This window comes from Pyrgilauda ruficollis, unplaced genomic scaffold (assembly GCF_017590135.1).
Source record: "Pyrgilauda ruficollis isolate IOZ18807 unplaced genomic scaffold, ASM1759013v1 scaffold54, whole genome shotgun sequence".
Lineage (NCBI taxonomy): Eukaryota > Metazoa > Chordata > Aves > Passeriformes > Passeridae > Pyrgilauda > Pyrgilauda ruficollis.
The window spans coordinates 8,520,426-8,545,068 of NW_024527044.1; the positions used below are offsets into that span (position 1 = coordinate 8,520,426).

The window sequence follows — 24,643 nt, forward strand, 5'->3', positions numbered from 1 at the left end:
CTGCTCCAAGCCCCATCCAGCCTGGCCTTGGACACTTCCAGGGATCCAGGGGCAGCCACAGCTTCTCTGGGCACCCTGTGCCATTTCTCTGGGCACCCTGTGCCAGGGTCTTCCCACCCACACAGGGAAGGATTCCTTCCCAATATCCCATCCAATCCTGCCCTCTGTCCATGGGAAGCCATTCCCCCTTGTCCCTCCAGACCCCTGTCCAAAGTCCTTCTCCCTTTTACCCCCTGTTTAGGTATTTAAAGGAGAAAAAGCCCACACAGGACACATCAGCTGACAGTTCCTAGACTGTTGTGTCTTGAGGCGGAGGAAACTCCTGTCTTAAAACAGGATTTTCCAATCCTGGCACTTGCTCCTTTTCTTGAATGAAGTGCAGTGTAATGAGGCCACTCTTTGATCTGGATTCCTGTGAGGAGTTTTGGGTTTGTGGTAAGGAAATGTCTGATGCTGGAGGACGATGCTCCCGTTGTTTAATTGGCATTGCCTAAATGCCAGCCAGCCAAACCCATGTTCCTTGTTAGCAGTAATGAAATAATGACATGAGCAAGTCCGCAGGCTTTTTGATCAAGGTTAGTAGAAGAGGAAATGCCAGTATGGAGATGGAAGTTTAAAAGTCATAGAATAGAAAGGATCTTTTAAAGCTCTTCTAGACCAGCCCCCTGTCATGGGACTCCTTCCACTATCCCAGGATGCTCCAAGCTCCATCCATCCTGGCCTTGGACACTTCTAGGGGTGGGGAGATGCTGATACCCTTCAGTTTTTGGGGTGGCTGGTGCATGGCCGTGGGAATATCTTCTTATTCTTAAGGTAGTCCTTTGGAACATGGGGTAGTTTGGAACATGGGCCTTTGAATATTTTGCCAGACAAAATTCAAGCTGTGGCAAATTAACAAGAAAATGGAATTTCAGTGTCCAGAAGCACATTGTAAAGCTTCTTCTGATATTCACTCTGTAAAATGCATGTAGAGATGCAGAGGTGCATAACCAGAAGAGCTGCATTTTTCCTGCAGAAAAAAAAATGCACACATCGGGCCATTTAAAAATGAGCAATAAAAATATTTTGGTGGCATGACAGTGTACTGAGATGTGAGGTGTCATTCTGAGAGTTTGACAGCTGAGGGGACATAGCAAGAGCAGCAGGATCTTTAAAAACAAAACTGGTTTTGGTATGAGTCACTTGGAATGTAGAGATAAGATTAGTTTGTGTGTGAGTATCTTTCTGCAGATCTGCCAGTATCATGTAATTGGTTTGTGTTGAAGTACATAAACTCCACGTTAACATCTGTGCTTGAAACTAATTAAAAGAACTTTTTGGTGGATTCTGCCTTTACGTGCAATGTGTGTTTTTAAGACCCCTTTACTTACTGCTAAGTGTGCCTTGAAAAATGAGTCATGTTGTCTTTATTCCCCCATCTGTGTGGCTGCAGAGGTGAAAAAAACACAGAGCACAACAAGCTCTTCTTGTTTATTTGCTTTTATTCCTGCAGGCTATGAAATCACCAGAATTAAAAGAACGATTGGAGGAATCAGAAAAGTTGATTCAGGAGATGACCGTGACCTGGGAAGAAAAATTACGAAAAACTGAGGAGATAGCTCAGGTTTGCTGCTTTCTTTCCTCCTTCCCTACCCCCATTTTTTATGAAAAATAGGTTTGTTTTCTTTGTCTGTCAGTTCATAGAGGTTGTCTGAGTCTCTCCCCACATTTATGGGTAAGTAGGTCAAGCTTGCTGCCCTTTTGAAAAGCTTCACTTAATTCCTGTGATAGATGGGTGCCTCCCAGATTACCACTGCAGTGACAATAATAAATTGTCACTGTATGCAAATGGAGGAGTTATTTAAAAAAAAATAAAATAATCCACGGATGAGAGGATTATAGGGGTCTTTATGTTCTTCAGGCAGTAAAATTGTTTGTGATGAGGGAGCATTGAGAGCATTCAGTGCAAGGTTATGGACTGAGTGCCTCAATGCACCAGGCAAAGGGCATTCAGAATGATAAAAAATAGAGCTATTGAGGATCTGTGTGTGTTTTCATAGCTCCTAAACTGATATTTAGGGCCTCAGACCATAACTGGAGATGATTACCTTGGAAAAATGATGCAGGTCACCACGGTTATTGCATGACACTCCTGGTTCTTCCCACACAAATGCTGATGTATATATTTGCAGAGGGGAGCTTTGGAGGGGGAGGACTGTGGGGAGGTGATGAATAGTGTGTAATAAATAAGGGCAGAATGGAGCCTCTGGTACAAAGCCCTCTTGTAGATGCCACAATCAGAATAGACTGTGTTGACTTTGGTTTTAAAGATCCATTGTAAGAAGTGCTGCCTGTGACTATGAGGGCTTCCTGCCTTTCAGTGCAATTCCTCCCTGTGTATAAGGGTGGAAAAAAAATAAAATAAAAAATAATACTAGTAAAAAAATCCTGCTCTTATCCTACACAATAGTTTCTAGGCGTTGAATGTGTGAGGAGGTTGAAAAACTGAAGTAATGGGCTCAGCTCTTCAGACTAAATGTGCCTTGATGTCTGCTTTAGCTCTCTGCCTTTCTGTCTCTGAATTCCAGCCTGGTAGGATGTTTCAGAGCTGGGTGTTTCATGAGCCTTGGAAAAGGGGTATTTTTTCCAGAGGAGGGATAAGGACAAGTGTTTGTACAGCACAGGCTGTTTCAGGACTGTCTGGAATTCAGTGGAAGCCACTCTGTCCCTCCCCTCCTCACCTGGAGAGGGGAGAGGAGGTGTAACAGAAGGTTCCTGCGTCCAGATAAGGACAGGGAGAGATCAGTCATCCATTACTGTCACAGGCAAAACTGATTTGACTGGGGAAAATGAGTTTAATTTGTTACCAATCAGATCAGAGTAGGGTAATGAGAAATAAAACCAAAATCTTAAAACACCTTCTCCCCTCTTCTTCTTTTTTCCCAGGCTCAACTTCACTCCTGGTTTTCTACTTCCTACCCCCAAGTGGGACTGGGATATAGGAAAAGGGGGCTGTGCTCTGTTCTCCACATGTTGTCTTTGCTACTTTCTTATCTGTCTGTCAAATTGTGTCAGGGTAGACAGGTAGGATGGAGGGATGTGAGGAAAGGATGATTCCTAATAGAGAGCGAGGCCCATCAAAGAGGCATCAATAAGAGTTCAAAGCCTTAAACACCAGCCACAAGAACAGGCAATTTTTCACATTTTCAGTGAGCATTTGACATACTTCTAATAGGTTTTTTCAGCGTTTAAGTTAATTAACACTAGGTCTTGAGAAAAAATTAACAGGAATTGGCTCTTTTTCTCTCGGTTAATCCTATGAGATTCACATTGTGGGCCAAGTTCTCCTTAGGGCAACATGTGCTTTATCTCTGCAGATAATAAGGATTTTTGTAAACTTCAGAGCCTGGCACTGGTGATCGGAAGAGAGATCTTTGACATCACACTGCAGTTTCTCCTCTGTTCTTTGTTTTCTCTCTCTCTCTCACACACACACACACATGACTTTTCCTTACAAGGACATCATGTTGGGTTTGTAAGCGTGGGGGGAGACAGAGAACAGAAAATCAAGAGCGAGTTGTGCCATTTCTTTGCAATTTTAATCTTGATTAGACCTGGTACATCTGAGCAAAGAATGATCCTGAATATTGTGACATACTCAGTTTTTAATTATAAAGCACACTGATAGGTAAAGATAAGCATTCCAGGATTATTCCTATATTATCTCATTGGATTTTTTTAAAAGTCTCAGCAGCATGGGGAAAGCACTGTAGGTCTCTTGTATTTTTTTTTTTTTGCTTATTAATTTCACCCTCTCCTATTCCTGCTTCCTGCAGTAATCCTGTGAGGACCCTCCCATCATTATTTCTAATTTTGGTTTTTTTTCTGTTGTGTACAGTGAGTCTCACTTCAGTTTCTCTCTGCTCCTGGGAACAATTCTCAACTTCTCTATCCCAGTGGATTTTTTGTTGTTGTTGTTGTTGTTGTTTTTTGTAGAAGAATCCCTTTCTGTTTCTAAGTCAGAAATGTTTAATGTTCCTCTTTCACTGTTCTGGTCTCACCCAAACCCTTCCCTTTGAGAGATGGACATTTTTGCACAGTAATGCTTTGTTGGGCATTTCTATGAAGTCTTTTGACAAGAACAAAACACCATCCAAATGCTGCTATTCTTGTTCAGCAGGAAGTGTTCTTTGCATTACTTAAATAGCAGGTTGCCAGTTTTTTGTCATTTTGATTGCTCTGGAACAAAAGACAGACATGGAACTTGGCTTGGCAAGGATTTAACTTAACTTCTTGCTTTTTAGCTGGAAAGGGAGAATAAAGGGCTCTAGAGATGGCTTTGTGGTAGCATTTTGCTGTTCCAGTGAGGTCATGGAGAAGCTCTGCAGTGCTGCAGGAGGCTGCTCTCAGCTGCTTTCATTTCCCACTGGGAATATGGGAATGTGTGGGACCAAAGCACAGAGCCAGAGTGGCGAGGACAGGAGGAATCGCAGATACCCCTGAGCAGAGCTTGGTAGAGCTGAAGCTTCTGTGCCTCACCTGTTGCAGAAGAAAGAATTTCCTGTTCTAGAAGTATCAATCCATCATTTTTGCCTGGTGATTCCTGCAGATGGGAATGGATTTCCGAAGGGCTGGGCATCAATCAGCTCAATTTTGATGGCTGCTCTCTTACAGGAGCGTCAGAAACAGCTGGAAAGCCTTGGCATATCCCTGCAGTCCTCTGGAATTAAAGTTGGGGATAATAAATGCTTCCTGGTTAATTTGAATGCAGATCCAGCTCTCAATGAACTCCTGGTGTATTATTTAAAGGTAAAAATATATCTTTGTTTATAAGAATTTTGTAATGTCAGGCCTCTAATTCATTTGGCAGAGGTGTATTTGGAGAGTTCTGTAAAACTGTATATCTAAAAAATATTAAGATTTTTGTAAGTAAAACCTTTTTATTTCAAATGTAATTCTTAAATGCACAGGAAAAGTTTGGGGATTTGATGTTTTTGTTTGTTTTGGTCTTCTTTGGCATTTTAAAAAAAGACATTTAGACGTGTTCTTTTTGAGAAACTATCTTGTGTTCTGGGATGAGTTTTTATTGTTGGTTGGGGTTTTTTTATGCAAACTTTCACAAGCTTTTCCCCATGAAATTGTTTTATATGAAGGTTGGGCATATCAGTAGTCACCTTCTCTGTGTATAGTATAAATTTTGGCTGCTGTCTTCAGTTTACGAAATGCATTTTTAATCCTCTTCATGCAACTTGCTAGAAGTGAAAAACCAGTTCTGTTCTGCCTCAGCACTTCTGATGTGCAGTCCCTGTTTCTGATATTAACCATCAAACACATGCTGTGACTTTTTCACCCTGTGCTGAAATATTTGGGCAGTTTATTGTGGCATTTACAAATTGTAGATGGAGGACTCAGAAGGAGAAGCAAGGTACAGCCATTTTAAAGTCACATCTTGGAGTGCAAATTCTAAAAATTTCACAGCGAACATCAGCGGTTTGAGCTTCACATTAAATCATTCTGTTCCCTTTGAAGTGGGGTAGTAACTCTCAAAACAGCCACAAAATGAGCAATTAAGCTGAAAGGTGGTTTTGGTTTAGTCAGTCTTAGGAAATATGTGATCCTCTTTTATATCAGCCATCGTGGCTCTGCGCTATCTCAATAGAAACAGGGGAAAACACTTTTTCCCTGTTGTATCTGCTAAAAAAAAAAAACACATTAAAAAGGAGAAAAGAGCTGAGGTTTTGGGAGAGGTTGACTCTTTCCCAGACAACTTGCATGAAAAAGTCCAGAATGTGACTCAGCTGCTAAATCACTGACAGATACTGGGACAGATCCCACTTTGTCCCAGTGGTCACTGGGAACAAGGACAAGAGCAAGGCAAAGTCTTTGGCCCATCAGTGCTAGCAGGAAAAATCTCAGGTGTTTCTGTGCTCTTTTCCTTTGAAAACTCCTTGGGGTAGATTTTGTCTCCTTTAATTAGTCTTTGTTATTTTTTAATAGCTCAGATTTGTCTTTCTCCTAGGGAATTTTGGTGTAAAAATCCCTGTGCTTTGAAATTATTGTGATAAAATTCCTTGCAGCTGTTTTTCCTAAAATCCTGAGATTTAACTCTCTTGTTTCTCAGAATATTTGCCCACTTTCCCTCTGAGCTGTGTGTGCACCAGGTCCTTCAAGTACTGAAGAACAACCTGAACTGACCTGTCTATACTGCTATATCTGCTTGGAGATGCCTAAAATAGAGATTTCTGTCCCAAAAGGGAGATCCAGGCCTGGCAGTGTGGAGTCCCCATCCCTGGAGGGATTTAAAAGCTTTGTGCAGGTGGCTCTTGGGGACATGGGGCAGCGGTGGCTTTGGCAGTGCTGAGGGTTAGTTGGATGGTCTTAAAGTGTTTTTTCCAACCTCATCAATTTTATGTGTGGGGTGATCCTTCATCTTCCAAATCCCCCATACCTTGAGTATCCAGGAATTTCCTGAGCTGTTGCTGATCTAGGTGGAACCTCCATAATCACCATGGATCTGCCACTGAGATCCTAAATTCCTGCCTGAAATCCTTTATTCCTTTGGCTTCTACAACATTCCAAGGCACTGGATTCCTCCATTAAATCATAAAATTCTCTTCATTTTCATGTTTAACTGTTGCCTGTAAACTTGCCTGAGTGCTCTCTGCTTGTTATTGTAAGACAAAGCATTGATTTTCTTCTCTTTTTCCCTCTAAAGGAAGTATTGAACAGCTGTGAAATTTTGGGACCAGATGACACAACACATCCAGAAGGAGAATGAGTGAATTACACCCACTGAACCTCTGCAATCCATCATTAACATCTGAATTAATTTTTCCCCAGGAGCACACGTTAATAGGCTCAGACAACTCTCAAGATATCCAGCTGTGTGGAATGGGAATTCTTCCTGAGCACTGCATCATAGACATCACCCCAGAAGGCCAGGTTATGCTGACCCCTCAAAAAAATACCAGGTGAAGGAATAAAATGCAGGCACAGCTGTTTGATACTTGCAATTTTATCCAGTATTTTATGATTAGTGATGCACGAAGATACTTGGAAAAAAAACTTCTCTATCTCCTTCGTAGTAAGAAAAATTCTGCTTTTACATTTTAATTGTCACCTGTTCTTCTGTCAGCTCATGTTCCATTCCAGTGAGATTTCTGTCAGGGAGGGTGTTTGTAGCCCAAATTTTTAAAGAGGAGATGAGTAAATTACATGTGCTTTCAGCAAGTAGATACTCACTGATTTGCAGCTGTGTAGATGTACCTCCTATCAAAATTTGAATTAATTTTCTAGGAGATCTGTTGATATGCAAAGAGCTGCTGAAGCATTTGTTGCTTTATTCAATTAAGTAGCTCTACTTGAGAAGCAGCTGGCATATTCAGATTGATCACAAAATGACATGCAGAGTCAGCATCTCCAACAACTTATTGTTAATACACAAAATTCTAACTTTGCACATTTACCCTGATTTGTGGCTGATCCTGCTTGGAGCAGATTGGACTGGGTGACACCTGAGATTCCCTTCAAATTTGAGTTATCCAACAATCCTACTTTCAAACTTAATCTGACTCAGAAATAAAAGTAGTTTCTGATTATTTTAAGTAGTGTATTTAAGCTGTTCACGTAGCAAAGGTGTCAATTGACTTATTAAAATATTTCTGTTTTGTGTTTGTATTTCAGAGCAGTGTGCAAGTGTTTTGTTCTAGTGGCTTTGTTTTCTCAGGCTGCTCATTTTTAAGCTCTAATTTTACTCCCCAGGCACATCTGTAGTAATATCTGTCTAAATGTACTGAACCTCATGAGCTTAAGAGGTCAAAAGAAGCTGAATTTGAGGCATGTATGAAACAGCACTGGGTAGATCAGTGAATTTTCTGGGAATATTTTGCCTGTTTGCAATCCCTAAATCTCTTCTCCTGCTTTTACTTGTTGCAGTAATGAAAGTAATACTGGGAGGGGAAAAAATGAAGCTTCGTATAAATATATTTACTTCAGATTTTTGCCTTTTCACAGGACATTTGTAAATGGCTCTGCTGTCGTGTGTCCCATCCAGCTCCACCATGGAGACAGAATCCTGTGGGGAAACAACCACTTCTTCAGGTAACAAAAGTTATTCCAGGAATTGTAAATTGGCACCCACTTTGTTTTGGGTTAAGGTGCATGGAAAGATGGGGGTTATAAAAGCAATACTGATGTTTTAATGCTACATGTTATTACAAGGTCACTGTGCTCTCTGTCCCCTGTAGTCCCAGCCATGTCTGTGACCTTCCTGCATCAGACAGGATCACTGGTAGATCTTTTCTGTTCAAGTCTGTGCTTTAAAATCCTCTGAAATACCTCAAAAATCTGTGGATTTGAATGATAATCTAAAATGTCGTTGCTTTATTTCATGCTTTATAGGAGAACCCACATTAAAAAAGTGAGATTTCACTTCATTATTGCCTCTAAATTATTTGGGTGCGGAATGACTGAAACATGTCATGATTATCTAAACTGTATTATTGGTAGCATGAGGTACTTAATTATGAGAATGTAGAATGGATTAATTAGTTTACCTTCTGCTCCTGTTTTTGCCCTGAGGAAAAGTACACCCACAGGAGATCCATAAAATTTGAAAGGGAAAAAAATCTTCTGATTTGGAGGCTCTACTGAATTTTAACAATATTTGAAAGCAACCCTGTGCTGAGCAATTACTAGATCTTTAAAAACGTTCTTATTTCAAGGCTGAATTTGCCAAAGAAGAAAAAGAAGGCAGATCATGAGGATGAGGAGCGGGATAACTCCATGAAGTGCAGCAACAGTGTGGAGCAGCTGGATATAGATGGAGACAATTCCAGTGAGGTGTCCAGTGAAATTAACTTCAGCTACGAATATGCCCAGATGGAAGTCACCATGAAGGCTCTTGGTAGTAATGGTAAGTCGCCACAAAAAATTATTTGGGAATGTGTACAAAATATGAGGATAACCACAGACTTTTTCCCTTATAACTTCCTTTTGGAGAATTTTTCTTGTGAATGACTCATCACAGTCATTTTTATGCTTGAGGAGGGAAAAATAACCATGGCAGACTGTTTGGTTTGGCAGTTCTTGCTGAGGGGAGAGCCAGAAGTGGAATGCTGGTGGAACTGCAGTCTCAAATCAAAGTGTTTTCACTTGGCTGTTTATTTTTCTTGTGTTATGTCTCACTCAGGCATTAACAGCAGTGATTTCTGTCTCTGAAACTGTGTTTTTGAGTTTCTGCGGTCTCATGTAGCTGTCCCAGAATGACATTATTTTGGGAAACAGGAGGACGTTTTTTGGGTTTTTTTTTACTCAGCTTGGGCTTTCCCTTTTCTTAATTCTCTTAAAACATCTGCCTTATAAACATTTGTTTGGCTTCAGAGTTCAGCAGCACTTTTTAAATACACACTGCAACAAAACCAGTCTCGCTTTTTACCCGATACCCGCGCTCACACCGTGCATCCAGGACGCTCCTCAGCATGGATTCCACTGCAGTACTTTATTCTCAATCTCTGCCTAGACCCAATGCAGTCAATCCTGCAAAGCCTGGAGCAGCAGCACGAGGAGGAGAAGAGATCAGCTCTGGAGAGGCAGAGGCTGATGTACGAGCACGAGCTGGAGCAGCTGCGGCGACGGCTCTCTCCCGAGAAGCAGCATTTCCGCAGCATGGACAGGTTCTCCTTCCACTCCCCCAGTGCCCAGCAGCGCCTCAGGCAGTGGGCAGAGGAGAGGTTGGTACCCCCCTGAGACCATCAGGGGCGTTCAGTCAAATTTCTGTAGCAAATTTGGCAAGATTTTCGTTGTGCTGTGGTTGTGGTGGATTTTTGTGGTGGGGCTTGGGGAGGACACAGCCAAAATATTTATCTAAAAATCACAGAAGGGACATCAAAGATCATCCAGTTCCACCCCTGTCATGAGGAGGACGCTTCCCACTATCCCAGTTTGCTCCAAGCCCCATCCAACCTGGCCTTAAACCCCTCCAAAATAACAAGGCCTACAATGATAGAAAGTATGAGAAATAATGAGTTCCTGCTTTGTTGTTAAGGAGAAGCTCTATCCTGATCAGCAGCAAATTTAACTAAAGACGAGGTGAATGGATGAAATTTTGAGGCTCCTATGTGAGTTTGTTCTTTCATGGGTCATGCCTGACTCAGCTGCTGGAAGGTTGTTTTTCCTCTTGACTCAGATCCAGCTGTCTGACCTGGGCAGGTTCTGGCAAGCAGAAAAGTGCAAATAAAAAAAAAGGGAGTAAGAGGATGATACAAAGAATTTTAGTCCAGATCATTGTAAAAATCATTTAATAACCACAGAGGAGTCACTGTCCACTCTGCCTCTTCTGGGTGATGGCACTGAGGTTATTTACTTCAGCCCCCAAATAATCTTTTCCACTATTGCTGTCAGAAAGAGCAGCTGCAGGAGGAAGATGAAACCCTAAATAAATGAGTGTGGTAAAGACATTGTCATGAAAAATACAGATCTAATATATATGGATAGAAAAGCAACTTTGGAAATAAAAAAATATTTCAGACAGCCTGACAAGGTGCTAGCTGTGTGCCTGGGATGTTTTCTAGCACCAGATTCCTGGGCTGCACAGTTGCCACTCTCTCTCTCACACTTGCCAGGAAGGCCAGTGAGTAAGTGGGTCATGTCTGAATAAACCTTTCTCTGTAACATGGAACATCCACATCTGTGGTGGGAAAATGCTGGAATGAGCCACATAATAGCTGCCTGTTCAGCAGATGCATGGAGAAGTCTCCAAAGCCAGCAGCATCCTAATTTTCATATTGCTAAATTCATACAGATGGGTGTGGGGGGGTTTTCCCAGTTGAAATGTAATTTCATACACCTGATTTTTGTGTTAAAAATATAAATTATATAAATATAATGATAAAATTATTTTGGTGTGAAGGGACCAGAAAGTCCTTCCAGTTCCATCCCCTGCCATGGGCAGGGACACCTTCCACTGTCCCAAGTTGCTCCAAGCCCTGTCCAGCCTGGCCTTGGACACTTCCAGGGATCCAGGGGCAGCCACAGCTTCTATGGGCAACATGTGTCAGGGCCTCCCCACTCTCACAGCCAAAAATTCCTTCCCAGTATCCCATCCATCCCTGCCCTCTGGCTGTGGGAAGCCATTCCCTGTGTGCTGTCCCTCCATCCCTTGTCCCCAGTCCCTCTCCAGCTCTCCTGGAGCCCCTTTAGGCCCTGCAAGGGGCTCTGAGCTCTCCCTGGATCCTTCCCTTCTCCAGGTGAACACCCCCAGCTCTCCCAGGCTGGCTCCAGAGCAGAGGGGCTCCAGCTCTGGTGCAGCTCCTTGGCCTCCTCTGGACTCTCTCCATGTTCTCCTTCTGTTGGGAACCCCAGAGCTGGACCCAAGGATGTTGTGTAGGGCAGTGTCCAAACCTTTGCACAAGTTCTGGTGAAATCCAGGGCTTGTGAACGTGAGGTTGCTCCTGGGTTTTCTGGAGGGGCTCACCTGTCCAATATTTGTAGCAGCTCCACTATAATGTCATCTGTCCCTTCCCTCTTTAATCCTCACCCACAAGCTCTCAGTTGCCTCCTCATCCATTTATTTTGCTTTTCATGAACCTCATGTTTTTTCGTGTCTCCCCTTCCCAATCCCATTCTTGCAGGGAAGAAATGCTGACCCACAGCCTGAGGAAGCTGCGAGAGCAGATTGTTAAAGCCAATTTGTACGTGAGAGAAGCCAATTTTATCGGAGAGGAGCTGGACAAGAGGACAGAGTACAAAGTGACCCTCCAGATCCCAGCTTCAAGCCTTAATGCCAACAGCAAGGTACAGTCACCCTGGCTGAATTAAATGGTTGTTTAGTGAGTTTGTCCCTCACTGTTCAGATTTCTTTTACTCTGACTGTAATGGTTGAGTTAGTTTTCCACTAATATGCATTAAATACATCTCTGCTACATCCTTACCTTATTTTATACCATGAAAATCTGATAACATCCCTTAAAAGATAAATGTTTTGGTGCATGACCTTTCCCCTGGTGTTGAAGTTCCCACTTGCTGCTGTTGCAGAGTGACAAAGTCTCTGCAGGTTGGGTAACATCTATTGCAAGTGTTTACCATCCCTTTTGGACATTTGACTTTGCATCATCCCAGTGAACTGCAAAAATTCTGCCATTCCCATTATGTAGGGAGGAACTGGAGCAGAGAGGATTTCAATTATTTGTTCCCAGGCATCTTAGAAGTTTTGGAAGGAGGGATCTGAACCCAGGCTTCTGTGTCTCAGGCTGGCTACCAAAGCTGGTGTTATTTCTTGAAGCTAAATCAGTATTTTGGTGATACTCAGACTGTCCTTAGTGCAGTAGATGGATTTTATTCCAGGATTATAATTTTTGTCAATTGTTTTGGAAGTTTTTCTCACAGTCTTCTGGGGAAGACACATCCAGAGACAGGATGATAAGGGGGGTTAAGTGTCTGCACTAGTTGAAAGTTGCAGGCAGTAGTAATTTTAACTGGAACTCCAGGCCTGCTGTAACTTGAAGGTATTTGTGAAATGCTTAAATGTTCCCATTTCTAACACTTATGCAAGGTGAAAATCCAAGGAAACCAGTGCCTGTAGCTGTGATTAGACTTCCCAGTTAAAATGAGCACCAATACACTGTGACAGCTGAACTCAGAGCCTGTCACGTTTGGATTTGGCTGCTCAAGCCAGAATAAAAAAAAAAGGAACAGACTTTTCCCAAAGATATTCTCAAGTTTGTGTTAGTTTTAAACTCTGTTTTCAGTGTTGTGACACAAATTCCTTATTGGCATCCCTTAATTGTTTCCCAGAGAGGTGCAATTCTCAGTGAGCCTGCAATCCAGGTCAGGAGGAAAGGGAAAGGCAAACAGATCTGGTCACTGGAAAAGCTGGAGAATCGACTGGTGGATATGAGGGACCTTTACCAGGAGTGGAAAGACTGTGAGGAAGACAATCCAGTAAGTAAAAAGTACTCCTGTAATTACATTCCTGTTACATTTTCAGGAGGATTGTTGGGTGGAGGTGGGGAGGGAATATGCAAAAAGCTGAGTTTCCCTGAGGTTTTGCTTTTCCTAGTACTGAATTGGTGCTCAGCATTTCATTAACCCTTATCTTGTCACTCTGATCCCTGCTTGCATGCATAGTTTGGTGAGGGAATGGAGCACACAATAGGAACCTGCAGGTGACACAACAGCAGTTAATGTTCAGGAATCTGGCAAAATTAAGGAGGACTTGCTCAGGACAGACTTTACCCAACATAAAATTCATTTCCATTCTTCTTGTGATCTAATCTGGCCTCTTGCTTGAGTCCCTTTTTCTTTCTCTGGGCTGGTTGTGCAAGACTTTGAAAAGTGTTTCCTGGGAGGTTTGGTTTCCTGACAGACTGGATTTGCTTGCAGGTGATGAGAGCTTATTTCAGGAGAGCTGATCCCTTCTATGACGAGCAGGAAAACCACAGCCTTATTGGAGTAGCCAATGTTTTCCTTGAGTGCCTGTTCTACGATGTGAAGCTTCAATATGCTGTTCCAATCATCAATCAGAAGGGAGAGGTTCGTAATTTTTTATAATCTATCCTTACTCAGCTGTTCAATTACAGCCTGTGGATCCTACTACCAACATGGAGTAGATAATTTCCAGTTTCACGTGCACAAGTTCATCGCTAACAGTGTGGAATTGTGTAAATCCCATAATATTTTACTGGAGTTTTCAGACAGCTCTGAATCCCAGCAAGGTGATTGTGAAAGGAGAAAGCTTCCTGAGCACCTTCCTGAGGGAAATTGCCCAAAATAAGTCCTTAGGATGAGCTCTATAGCTCCACTGGTTTCACTGCCTGCCATCAAGAAAATAGGTTCTTAAATATATTTTCTAAGAACAATTTCAAAGGCAGCAGAGCACACCAGGCAAGATTCTCCATGCTCTGCATCAAGTGTGCACTTTGCAGACCCTCCAGAGACTGGTTTGAAGGTGAGATTGTTCCCCAGGTGACCCCAGTGTCTGATTTCTTTATGGTTTTTGCAACAAAGGCTTTTTGATTCTTGCTCCAAAGCGTTCTTCACATGGTGCAACAAATGCAGAGTGCAAAAAGGAATGAAGTGTTGGCTGCTTACAGACTGGGAGGGGGTGAACCTGTCACTGTTCTCTGGCACAGAAATAACTCTGACTCCTGTCCTGCCAGGTTTCAGGTCGTCTGCACGTGGAAGTTGTTCGAGTGAGCGGGGAAATCGATGACAGGCTGGTGGGAGGTGAGGACAGTCCTGACTACTCAAATGAAAATGACATCCAGGAGAGAAAACTTGTCTGCAGGGTGAGTTCCAGGTGTATCCCAAACTCTGAGCAAGCTTTTCTCTTCCCATCCTGAGTCAGAAAGAAATCCTTGGCTTCTGGACCTTGGATGTCTCTTTGTAACCTTATTTTGTTTTTGGAATGGCTGAAGTAACACAAGATAATTAGTTGGGGTTTGTTCCTTTCATTAATTGCATTCATATGCCAAAGGCTCACCCCAGGAATTTTCTTGGAATCCAGGGAGGATCTTTGTATTAGGATTGGCACTGCAATATCCAATTCAAGAAGAGTCACAGAATCTGATAAACTCCCATCATTCTAGGAATCATTATCTCTTAATACTTCTGTTTCTCTCAGTATTTCTTTCTCTAAATATTAAATACTTTATAAAATATGTACAGTGTGTTTATTACTGTTAGTAATAAAAAGAAAATTAGTAGGAAATATTTACTAGCAGTTCTGTGTTAGTAAAACTACAAGCTACAGGTAAGAAAAGAAAGGCAAAAAACATTAGAGGGCGTGTCCCCAGCCCTGCTGACTTCTGGACAATATGAACAGTTTGGGAGAAATTGTGCTTTTTCCCCCCACTTTTTATCCTGTCCCATAGAGCTCCTGTGCTTACAAGCAGGATGCAATAGGCAAAAAATACTCCTGCCTGATCATGAGGATCATAACTGCAGAAGTTCAGCTCATTTGGTCTCAATTTGACGAATGAAAAATAAAAGTTTATTAAATATATGGTGAATATGATGGCTTTGTATAGATCAGAATTCACAACATTTTGTTTCTATTTGGCATTGATTTGATGAGGGACAGGCTAATTTTTCATTCTTTGGGGTTGATTTTGGGTTATTTACAGCATCACAGAGAAAGAAAAAGTAGTGTCTTAAACCAAGGATTTTTTGAACTTAAAGGAGCCACTGGAAATACGAGATTTTGATGGTATTCCTCTTCAATTGCAATGGTTTTGGTGCATTTCACCATTAAAAATGAGAATATTTCCTTCTAGGAAACATGAGCCTGGTGACATCTAGTGACTGTCCTCAGCTGCTGCACTCCAAACATTTTCTCCAATGAGTATCAGTGCAGAAATTTTATTTGCTAAATGGTTTTTGGTTTGCTGTTCTTATTTCTTTTTATCCTTTGCAGTGGAACGTTGTTCTGCCAGGTGATGTTTTTAATTCCATGCCTGTTGAATAAGTGCTTTTCATTTCTTTCTCACCTCCTTTCTAGATTAAAATACTTCAAGCTACAGGTTTGCCACAGCACTTGTCCAACTTTGTGTTCTGCAAATACACATTCTGGGATCAAGTGGAGCCAGTTATTGTTGCACCTGAGGTGGATCCTTCCCAGTCTTCCATCAGCAAGGAGCCACGGTGCATGGTTGTCTTTGACCACTGCAATGTAATTTATTTTTCTGTTTTATTCATTAAACTATAAGGCAGGCAAAGAAAAGCAGGTTAAGTTTGTGTAGCAGTTTTATCTGCCTCTTTTCTCACATTTTATTTCATGATGCCCTAATACCATTTTTTATTTTATTATGTTGATACACTAATATTTTTTTTAATAAGAACACAAATGTCTTCAGAGTCCATTTAAGTTTGATGCTTCTGCACTGTTCATTTGTATAAAAATTACTGAAGGGGAAATGGGTTAATAAACGAAAACATCAGTTCATCTAAGAAACTAATACTGGAATTTATCCTCAGTAAAATTAACTGTGGATGAGGAATATTTATCTGAGGATATTGGATGTCAGTAACTGAGCTGATCACTCTAAACTCTGATGAAATGAAGAGAAATGTCCCAGTTCTGGGACACGGGGCTGCTGTAGATGCTGAAGTTGGGTTGTTGGAGGTCAGAACAGACTATTTAGGACAGACTCTTTCTTCCCACTGGCTTTGGAGCAGCTGAGCAGAGGCATTTTATAGAGACATCTAAAGTCAGCTTGGATGAATCTCATCCAAATCACCCCAGCTGTCATCGTGTTCTATCACTTCTCATCACACTGGGCAATTTATTCCTCTTATCATTTATGAAATGGATGTAACACCTTCTGATGAGTTTTGATTTTATGATTCTGAACATTGCAACATATGCTTTGATTTTTTTTTCTGAGCCATTGGCTGAGCTCAGAGCTTGCAACAGCCTGTGGTCATTTTTCAGCTCCTTACAGACTTTAATCTTTGGAAAATCACATACCTTTAACCTGCCTCCTTGATTTTACAAACTGAGCCAACACTTCCTTTCCCCTGGATTGTATCTTGGGAACCAGGGGGATTTTACTAAATGCTTTTATTAAAGCAAAGGCAGTAAAATCTCCCAGCCTGAGTCATGTAGTCACAGTTACCAACTGATTTGTCCTTTCCAGGAGGTTTCTGTGAATATTTCTGAAGACTTCATGGAACATCTTTATGATGGTGCTTTGGCCATTGAAGTTTATGGGCACAAGCAGAGTGGTGACCGAAAAAACCCAGCCCTGTGGGATTTGGGAATAATTCAAGCCAAAACACGCAGCCTTCGGGACAGGTACATGTGGAAAACGCGTCTTTGGTTTGGAATTTGGGAAAAATCACCATCTGAGGTGCCCAGTTTTGAAGCAGGCTTGGTGTAAGGAGTCAAATTTCGAACTGAAGGCCACTGGATGACTCCAATTCATTCCTGGCCATAAAATGCCATCCCTGTAATGCTTCTAGTGGAAAAGTTTTGTTCCTTATTACCTCAGTTTGCATAAATATACAATATTGTGGTAATTCAGACTGCAGGGGGATATTGTTTGTTTGCTGGAACCATTTGTTGTCCCCAAAGTAATCCTGTAGTAGCATTTTCTTAAATGTGAGTTGTTTTGCTTTTTCAATTAGAAGGCAGCTCTGCGATTTAATTTATTGGCAGTTGCTTCTCTTTTTATTTGCACCTTAAGCTTATGTTGACTATTAAGCTGCATATAAGGAAATTTAAAATATAAGTCAGGGAAATATAACAAAGAGGAAAAGGATGCTCTGAAATAGTGGGTTATGTTTGTTAGCTAAGTAGTGAGCACCTCTATCCTTTTTAATTTTGAAGTTCTACAAAAATGGCTGGTTCTTATTAAGCTCTGGGAAGAGTTGGAGAGAAGGCAATGATATGAAGAAGGTCAGGAAAGTGCTCTGAATCTTGAGAGCTTGTGAGACAATGTCATATTTCATTCTTCTGTCTTCCATCTCAGTCTGATTGCCCTGACAACACTGGGCTTCTGTGGCAGGAGTTGAGACCAGAGCTTAAATGTGAAATTGGGGTTTGTATTGGAATCAGGAAAAGGCTTATTTCTGATGTTTGACTAAAATTGCTGTCAGGAAAATTAAGAAGCTCTGCACAGCTGGTCCCTGTGTGCTCACAAATGGTGCATTTTTTGCAGCAGTTGTTGCTGCTTCTGCATTGTGAGCTCACTGTTTTGATGTTTTAATTCCTTTTTCTTTGGGGGGAAAGAAAAAAAAAACCATCCAAAGAGAAGAAACAACCCAGTGCATGACTTGTTCTGCAGGTGGAGTGAGGTGACGCGCAAAGTGGAGCTGTGGGTTCAGATCCTGGAGCTGAACGAGAACGGGGAGTACTGCCCAGTTGAGGTGACCCCTGCCAAGGATGTCAGCACAGGAGGCATCTTCCAGCTCAGACAGGTGAGGTGTGGCATGTCAGGACCCAGGACATTCCTCAGGCTGCCCTGGGTGATTTGAGACCCTGGCAAGGGGCACAGAGACCTTGGCACGGAGTCAAAAACACCTGTGCCTTCGATTTTAGCCCATGGAAAAAACTACCAACTTTGTGTGAAGATTTACAAGCCACAAGAGCTTGAGTAGAATGATAGTTAATTTGTGACAGGGTGAAAAAGTAGAATTTTGGGGTTTTAGAATGGGGGTTCAAGAGGCAAGATGGAGGAATCTGGGCATGTTCTGTTGTTCTTCTCCATCTTCTTGTCCTCCATCTTCTGCTGGGATGGTGACACTTTTGGATTGGTTTAGACTAGAGACAGACTGTCTAACATAGGTGATAGCTATTGGAAAATTATTGTAAATAAATTACACATAGTTCTTAGTATAAAAAGTTAACACCACTGCAAGGGCAGGCGCTGTGCCACAACCAGACCTGCAGGACAGATCTCACAGGTCAGAGAAAGAATGTAATAGATCAGAAAAAATAAACAACCTTGAAAAGCAGAACCGACGAATCTCAGTTCTTCAGTCACAGGGCTGGGAAAAAAGAGACTTTCTGACACCTCGGGGTCATCTCAACACAGAAACACGAGACTGGCACAGGCAGGGTTCCAGATGTGCCAAAAGCACCTGGGGAGCTTTGCTTTGGGTGCCCAAGGAAGTGTCAAGCTTAGGTGCAAATTGTGATGTAGTGGAAAACAGATGTAAAGCAGGAGACTCAGCTTAAAGGTGATCAAACCCTCCCTGTAACCTTTTTGCTCTGTCCTGTGCCCTGTCCTGTGCCAGCACCTGGCAGAAGGGACATCAGTCTCCACTGAACTTCATTATTTTTTAAAGAGGTCCAAGAGTTCTCTTTTATTTGATCCTTCCAGCCAAGCACTCCTTTGTTCTTTGAATTCTACCTGCTTTAAATTGTTAATGCTTAACTGAACAGCTCACATTTTTAAAATGATGAGCTATTGGTAAGCTGCTGCCCAAATAACACGAGGAATCAGTAAAAGTTAGATACAGGCTGCTTCTCTGACCTCACCAACTCCTTTGATTTTTATTTTAATTTTATTTTTTTTTTAATTTACTTTTTTTTCCCCTTACAGTTTTAGTAAAGAGCAGTTGCTTTGCTGTACTGATACCATCAGTGGGTCAGAATTTTCAGCCAAGGAGAGCAGAGTCAGAAAAAGTTCACTGAAATTCCAGTAGCTCACCAAATTACACTATTTGCTCTCCTCTTTTGTAGGTGGGAAGAAGATCCCATTTTCTGCCTTATATTAAAAATAAAATCCTGTAAGGGTGTGTTTGAAAACCCTCCAGAAAAGTAAACTAAATTTGGCTATAATTAGTCAGGGGAGCTGACTAAAAATTACTCAGGCGAGGTGCTGAATGCTGAACTTTTATTTTTCTCTGTAAAAAATCATAAATCCTGCAAACAGAAATTCTTGCAACAGGAGGGGGATCTCTTGAACACTGGGTCATTGGGATTGCAGCACTTTGTTCTTCCCAAAAGATAAATATAATACTCCTTGCCAGTGCCTGCCAGTAGAGGTCTCTCTGGAATTAAACTTTCAGCACTTTATATTCATTTTTTTTTAAAACAAGCGTTTCAAATTGTTCTTTTTTGGACAGGGGCAATCTCGACGAATCCAGGTTGAAGTGAAATCTGTGCAGGAATCTGGGACCTTGCCACTGATGGAGGAATCCATATTATCTGTTGGTGTTGGCTGTGTTCAAATAAAACATGTCAAGTCACAAAATTATCAGGTAAAGGTCTGAATATTTACTGTCAGCTATTTCCAAGAGCTGGAAAGTATCAAGGGAATAATTTTCTGTGGCAAAAATAACACTTGTAAGATGTTTTGTGTCGGGGCAATCTCGACGAATCCAGGTTGAAGTGAAATCTGTGCAGGAATCTGGGACCTTGCCACTGATGGAGGAATCCATATTATCTGTTGGTGTTGGCTGTGTTCAAATAAAACATGTCAAGTCACAAAATTATCAGGTAAAGGTCTGAATATTTACTGTCAGCTATTTCCAAGAGCTGGAAAGTATCAAGGGAATAATTTTCTGTGGCAAAAATAACACTTGTTAGATGTTTTGTGTCTTTTCTGGTTTTGGTTGGGTTTTTTTTTTCCTGTCTTTCTTTGAAAGCAGCACAGCCTTAACACACTTGAAGAAGAAAAGAAAATGCAAACATTCCTAAAATCCATTAGGAGCTTTTTGTGTAGTTTTTACTTCAAATATCAGACATGGAAAGCAATATTAAGTATTCAAAACAAAAATTAATTTAAAGTATTCAAATTAAAAATTGAAACTAAAACAAATCAATGCAACATATATTTAAATAGTGTCAAATTCCAAATGTTAGAATTCCAGGAAGCACTTGTGGCCCACAGTAGATGTTGGGCAGTTCTTGGACAATCTCATACACACTTCACCTCATGTATATCCCTCTCTTTTAAGGAATTGTCTTTTTGCAGTGCTCCTGTGAGTTTCTGGTGCACTTTGACTTTTTCCCTCCAGCAGATAAATGAGAATTCAGTGACTCCCTGGAGCTGGCAAAGCCAAAATCTGGTGCAGCAGAACAGGTCTCTGAACTTTTTTGATTTGCTGCCCAGCTTGAGACAAGGCCAGCTGAGTGGAAAAGTAGATGTCCCAAAATATTTACCCTATTGACAGTGCATGATCCAGTCCATGTCTGCTCCCCTTTTTTTGCTTTATCAGGATGGCTTTTCCTTTGAGCTCTGAAGTATTTGGGGTTTCTGTTGTCTCCTCACCAGGGCAGTCCTTTCTCATTGTGTGTCCGAGGTACAAAAAGGGGAATTTTTTCCACCTTTCCAGCAGCATCCTGGGCAGATTGTTCCTGTTATTCCCCATTATGCTCCTGCTGGCTCTCCCTGCAGCTTTTCCATCACAGCAGCTCCTGATACCCACATTTCCTTCCTGTAAAGCCAGGAAATTCCTGAATGGAGGAAGTTTCTCTCCTAGGACAGCATGATTGATTCTTGCAGTTTTTCCTTCACCCACAGCCTACAAGTGCCCCTTTGTAGGGACAAGTCCCAGGGGAGTATCCTGTCTGCCTCACCTTATTTATTCCCCAGTGAATTCCTGATCCACTGACCAGTTCCAGACTTATCCCACAGAGCTGGCAGTCCCCAAAATAGTAATTTTATCAAGGAGAAAGTCTTCAACTCAACTTAAGAGAGAGAAACCAGTGAGTTATGCCTGACACTGATAACCCCCGTGGGAAAGGGCCATTGAAAATCAGATTTTATGAGACCTGTTGATTACAATAGGCTTTGGACATCAGCACCTGGATTTTTAGTCCCCTTATTGTCATTTCTCTTATCTCAGGTAAATCAGGTATCTCTGGAATGTGACGGATTTTCTAATGACCTTGAACTAAGGAAATGCCTCTTCTCTGTGGCTTTTTAATTTTAGCTTAGCTAAGTTTTTGCTTTCATGATAAAGGTAGAAAAGTAGGCTCTGGTGGCTCGTTATTGCTTAACTAGATAAGTAATAATTCCTTGAGGATTGGAGCCCTCATTCCTTTTCAATTCCCTGTGAGGAGGGGCAGTTGTGCTCATTGCAAGTGGCTCTGCTTGGGATGAAGGTCGAGAATTAAAGGTGGGAAAATAATGGGAATAAAAGGTTGAACGTCTGCATTGTCACTCCTGAGTGTGGCTGCTGTTCTAATTCCCTAATAATTGCAGTAGATTTTTTAAATTCTTCTCCTTTAAAAACTTTGCAGCAAAGTTACCTTCAGTCATTTTGGACACGTCTCAGTTTTGGGGGCAGTTCTGGGCCCCCCATGACAGGAGAGACCCTGAGGGGCTGGAGCATGTCCAGGGAAGGGAACAGAGCTGGGGAAGGGTTTGGAGCCCCAGGAGGGACCGAGGGAGCTGGGAAAGGGGTTCAGCCTGGAGAAGATGAAGCTCCAGAGGAAATTTTCCTCTCTGGAATTCCGTGACAGGAAGGTGCAGCCAGGTGGGATCAGGATTTCTCCCAGGGAACAGGGACAGGATGAGAGGGAACAGCCTTAAAGTGTGCCAGGGGAGGTTCAGGCTGCATATTTTGTACAATTCCTTCATGGAAAGGGCTGTCCAGCCCTGGCACAGCTGCCCAAGGCACTTGTAGAGTCCCCATCCCTGGAAATGTTTCCAAAAACCTGTGGATTTGGCACTTGAGGTTCAGTGCTGACCATGGTGGTGGTGCTGGTTGAAGGGTGGACACAATGGACTCTTAAAAGTCTTTTTCAGTCCTAACAATTCTGGGATTCTATACCAGATTTGGATTTTTCAGCACTTGCTGAAACACTTAAGTCCTAGAGGTAAAGCAACATTTTTCTTTGCTGTCCAGGATCAAGAGGTTTTAAGGAGTTTCTCCTGTTTTTTTCTTGTATTCCAGTTTCTTTCAATTATTAAGACTTCTGATAGTTACTTTACTTTGAATTTTTCCATTTATAATTATTGGGTTGTTCTGGTTGGTGTTTGGATGAGATGATATCAGCAAATCTTTGGGATGTCAGTGTGTTTTAATTATTTGACCATTGCTAAACTCAGAGTTTTATTTTTATGTAAGACTGTTAATATTGCTTAAAATAGTTACACCTTTTACATTCAGTGTCTTCTGCTATCAAAAAAAATAAAATTAATTATATGTTTTTTTGTATTTTGGCCCAGGAAGAAGAGGATGAAATGGACAGTTATCAGGTAAAAATCCAAAATTCTCTCCTACAGATGCAAAAGTTTTCAGATTAAAGCATATTAGAGGAGGAACTGAATGTTCTTAGGGATATTCATATGTTTTGGGGGTTATTTAAAGGGCATGAGCACTTGAAAAAAATCATTTTAAGGGCACATTTGCCAATGCCATAAGAGTGGGATGGTGTGGGGTAGGGATGGATTCCTGACATGAGGCTGCTAAACACTGAGGGGGGTGGTGAGGACTGGGGTTTCCAGCTCCAGTGGTTAGTCAGTTTTGGAGTAGTTAGGTGGCGAAGAATTATATAAAATGAAGGGTTTTTTTCAGCTGGGTAGTACAGAAAAAAAGTTAAAGAGTTGGCAAGCAAAAATACTTCAAATAAGATGTGGAGAGTTGAAGGGTTTACATGTGTCTTCGTCTTGTGCTTGGGTGTAGGATGAGCAGAAGGGTTTGTAAAAAATGTGCAAACCACAGTCAGGAAACCTTGGCTTTCCTGGAGCAATATTTAATGTGGTTTTTTAGGACTTTTTTTTTTAATGTGTTTTTTTTATTTAATGTGTTTTTTTAATGTCCTCTTTTTAGGACAGGGACTTGGAGAGGCTCCGTCGGAAGTGGCTCTGTGCCTTAACAAAGCGCCAGGAGTACCTTGATCAGCAGCTGCAGAAACTCGTGGGGAAGCCTGGTAAGGAAAATGCTGTTGAAGGCAAAAGGTTGAGAGATGGGCACACATTTTTATCTCAATATGTTGTCAAATGTAGAAAACATGTTCATGGAGAGTTGGAGCTCTGAACTCAGCAGTAATTTGCTTTTTTGGGGTTGAAGTTACAGTTGGAGAAGCTTCTATGAAATGGTTTGTTGTTTTGGGGTGTTTCTTTGTGTGCTGGGTCGTGAGCAGAGCAGGGTTGATTCTGTCATGGGGGTACAAAGTTCCTGCCACGTGCCAGAGGCACTCAGAGCTGCTCTGCCATCCTGACATCTTGCAGATAAAACAGAGGACGACGCGGATCGGGAGGCTCAGCTGTTGGAGATGAGGCTGACCCTCACAGAAGAAAGGAATGCTGTGATGGTTCCTTCTGCTGGCAGTGGGATCCCTGGAGCTCCAGCAGAGTGGTAGGAACATCCATTCCCAGAGGAGGGATGTAAAAATGATGCACAGCCCATTCCTGGCTTTGGATTGTGGCCATTTTTTTTCTCTCCTCAATCTGGCCTCTGTACCCTGCATGAGCAAAGTTGTTAAAATTAGGCCTCTTGCTTAAATTATTTTATCAGGTTGTGTCTCTGAAATCCAGAAATGCTGTTTGGTAAACTATACTGTTATTGATCAGGGTGTAATTATAACCTTCTGAAAAAAAGGAATCAATATTTATTACCACTGCACTCGCCATTTAAAAAAATTAGCTAATATGTTAACTACCTAGTTCATTCACTTAAAAGGCTGCCCTCATCATAAAACTGCATCTCCAGGAGCGTTTTGTTGCACTCCTGGTTTGAGAACAAACTCTGTTTAGTCAGCAAGTGTTGCATGTAATTTTCTGAACATTAAAAATAGTAGAGAGCACTAGACTGAGGCTGCTGTGCTGGATCAGCTGTGAGCAACAACTGCAGATAAGAATTCGGTGTTTTTTCACCTCAAACTCATCTTCAGTTGCTTGAAACTTCCTGAATATCTTCTCTGAGCAAGCCTCTGACAGTATTTATTGATGGAATTGAGTGTCATGGAGTTTGAAGCTGAAGTTTGTCAGAGCTTCTGAAACATAAAAAAAAATATCAAGTTCTTGTTGGAAACACATAACTTTCATATCAGTGTGTTTCATTAGGTTTAAAAACAGGGGAGCAGGAAACTTGCTCCTGGAAGAATCTGGTTTGCACCAGAGGAAATGTTTAGTATGATTCAAGCACTTTATATATTACAAGACTCCAGCCTGCTCTTTTTCACTATAAATCCATCAGTTTTGGCTCAGTATGGGTTTGGTAAGAAAGAGTAATAACTGTGTGGATTGGCAGCATCAGTATTAGTTTA

At 41.6% G+C, this 24,643-nt stretch overlaps 1 protein-coding gene across 1 annotated transcript in view; it reads left to right on the plus strand.

The window, feature by feature from the left end:
* Positions 1–24,643, plus strand: part of KIF13B (kinesin family member 13B) — a 126,591-nt gene that overhangs the window by 68,535 nt on the left and 33,413 nt on the right. Inside the window, exons 12-28 of the mRNA XM_041480858.1 lie at positions 1,493–1,603; positions 4,654–4,788; positions 6,820–6,950; positions 7,993–8,079; positions 8,703–8,893; positions 9,500–9,710; positions 11,610–11,772; positions 12,772–12,918; positions 13,360–13,509; positions 14,136–14,264; positions 15,476–15,646; positions 16,614–16,771; positions 17,763–17,895; positions 19,549–19,683; positions 22,602–22,631; positions 23,206–23,305; positions 23,607–23,733. Coding sequence (XP_041336792.1) covers positions 1,493–1,603; positions 4,654–4,788; positions 6,820–6,950; positions 7,993–8,079; positions 8,703–8,893; positions 9,500–9,710; positions 11,610–11,772; positions 12,772–12,918; positions 13,360–13,509; positions 14,136–14,264; positions 15,476–15,646; positions 16,614–16,771; positions 17,763–17,895; positions 19,549–19,683; positions 22,602–22,631; positions 23,206–23,305; positions 23,607–23,733 — 2,309 coding nt within the window. The remainder of the gene's footprint in view (positions 1–1,492; positions 1,604–4,653; positions 4,789–6,819; positions 6,951–7,992; positions 8,080–8,702; positions 8,894–9,499; positions 9,711–11,609; positions 11,773–12,771; positions 12,919–13,359; positions 13,510–14,135; positions 14,265–15,475; positions 15,647–16,613; positions 16,772–17,762; positions 17,896–19,548; positions 19,684–22,601; positions 22,632–23,205; positions 23,306–23,606; positions 23,734–24,643) is intronic.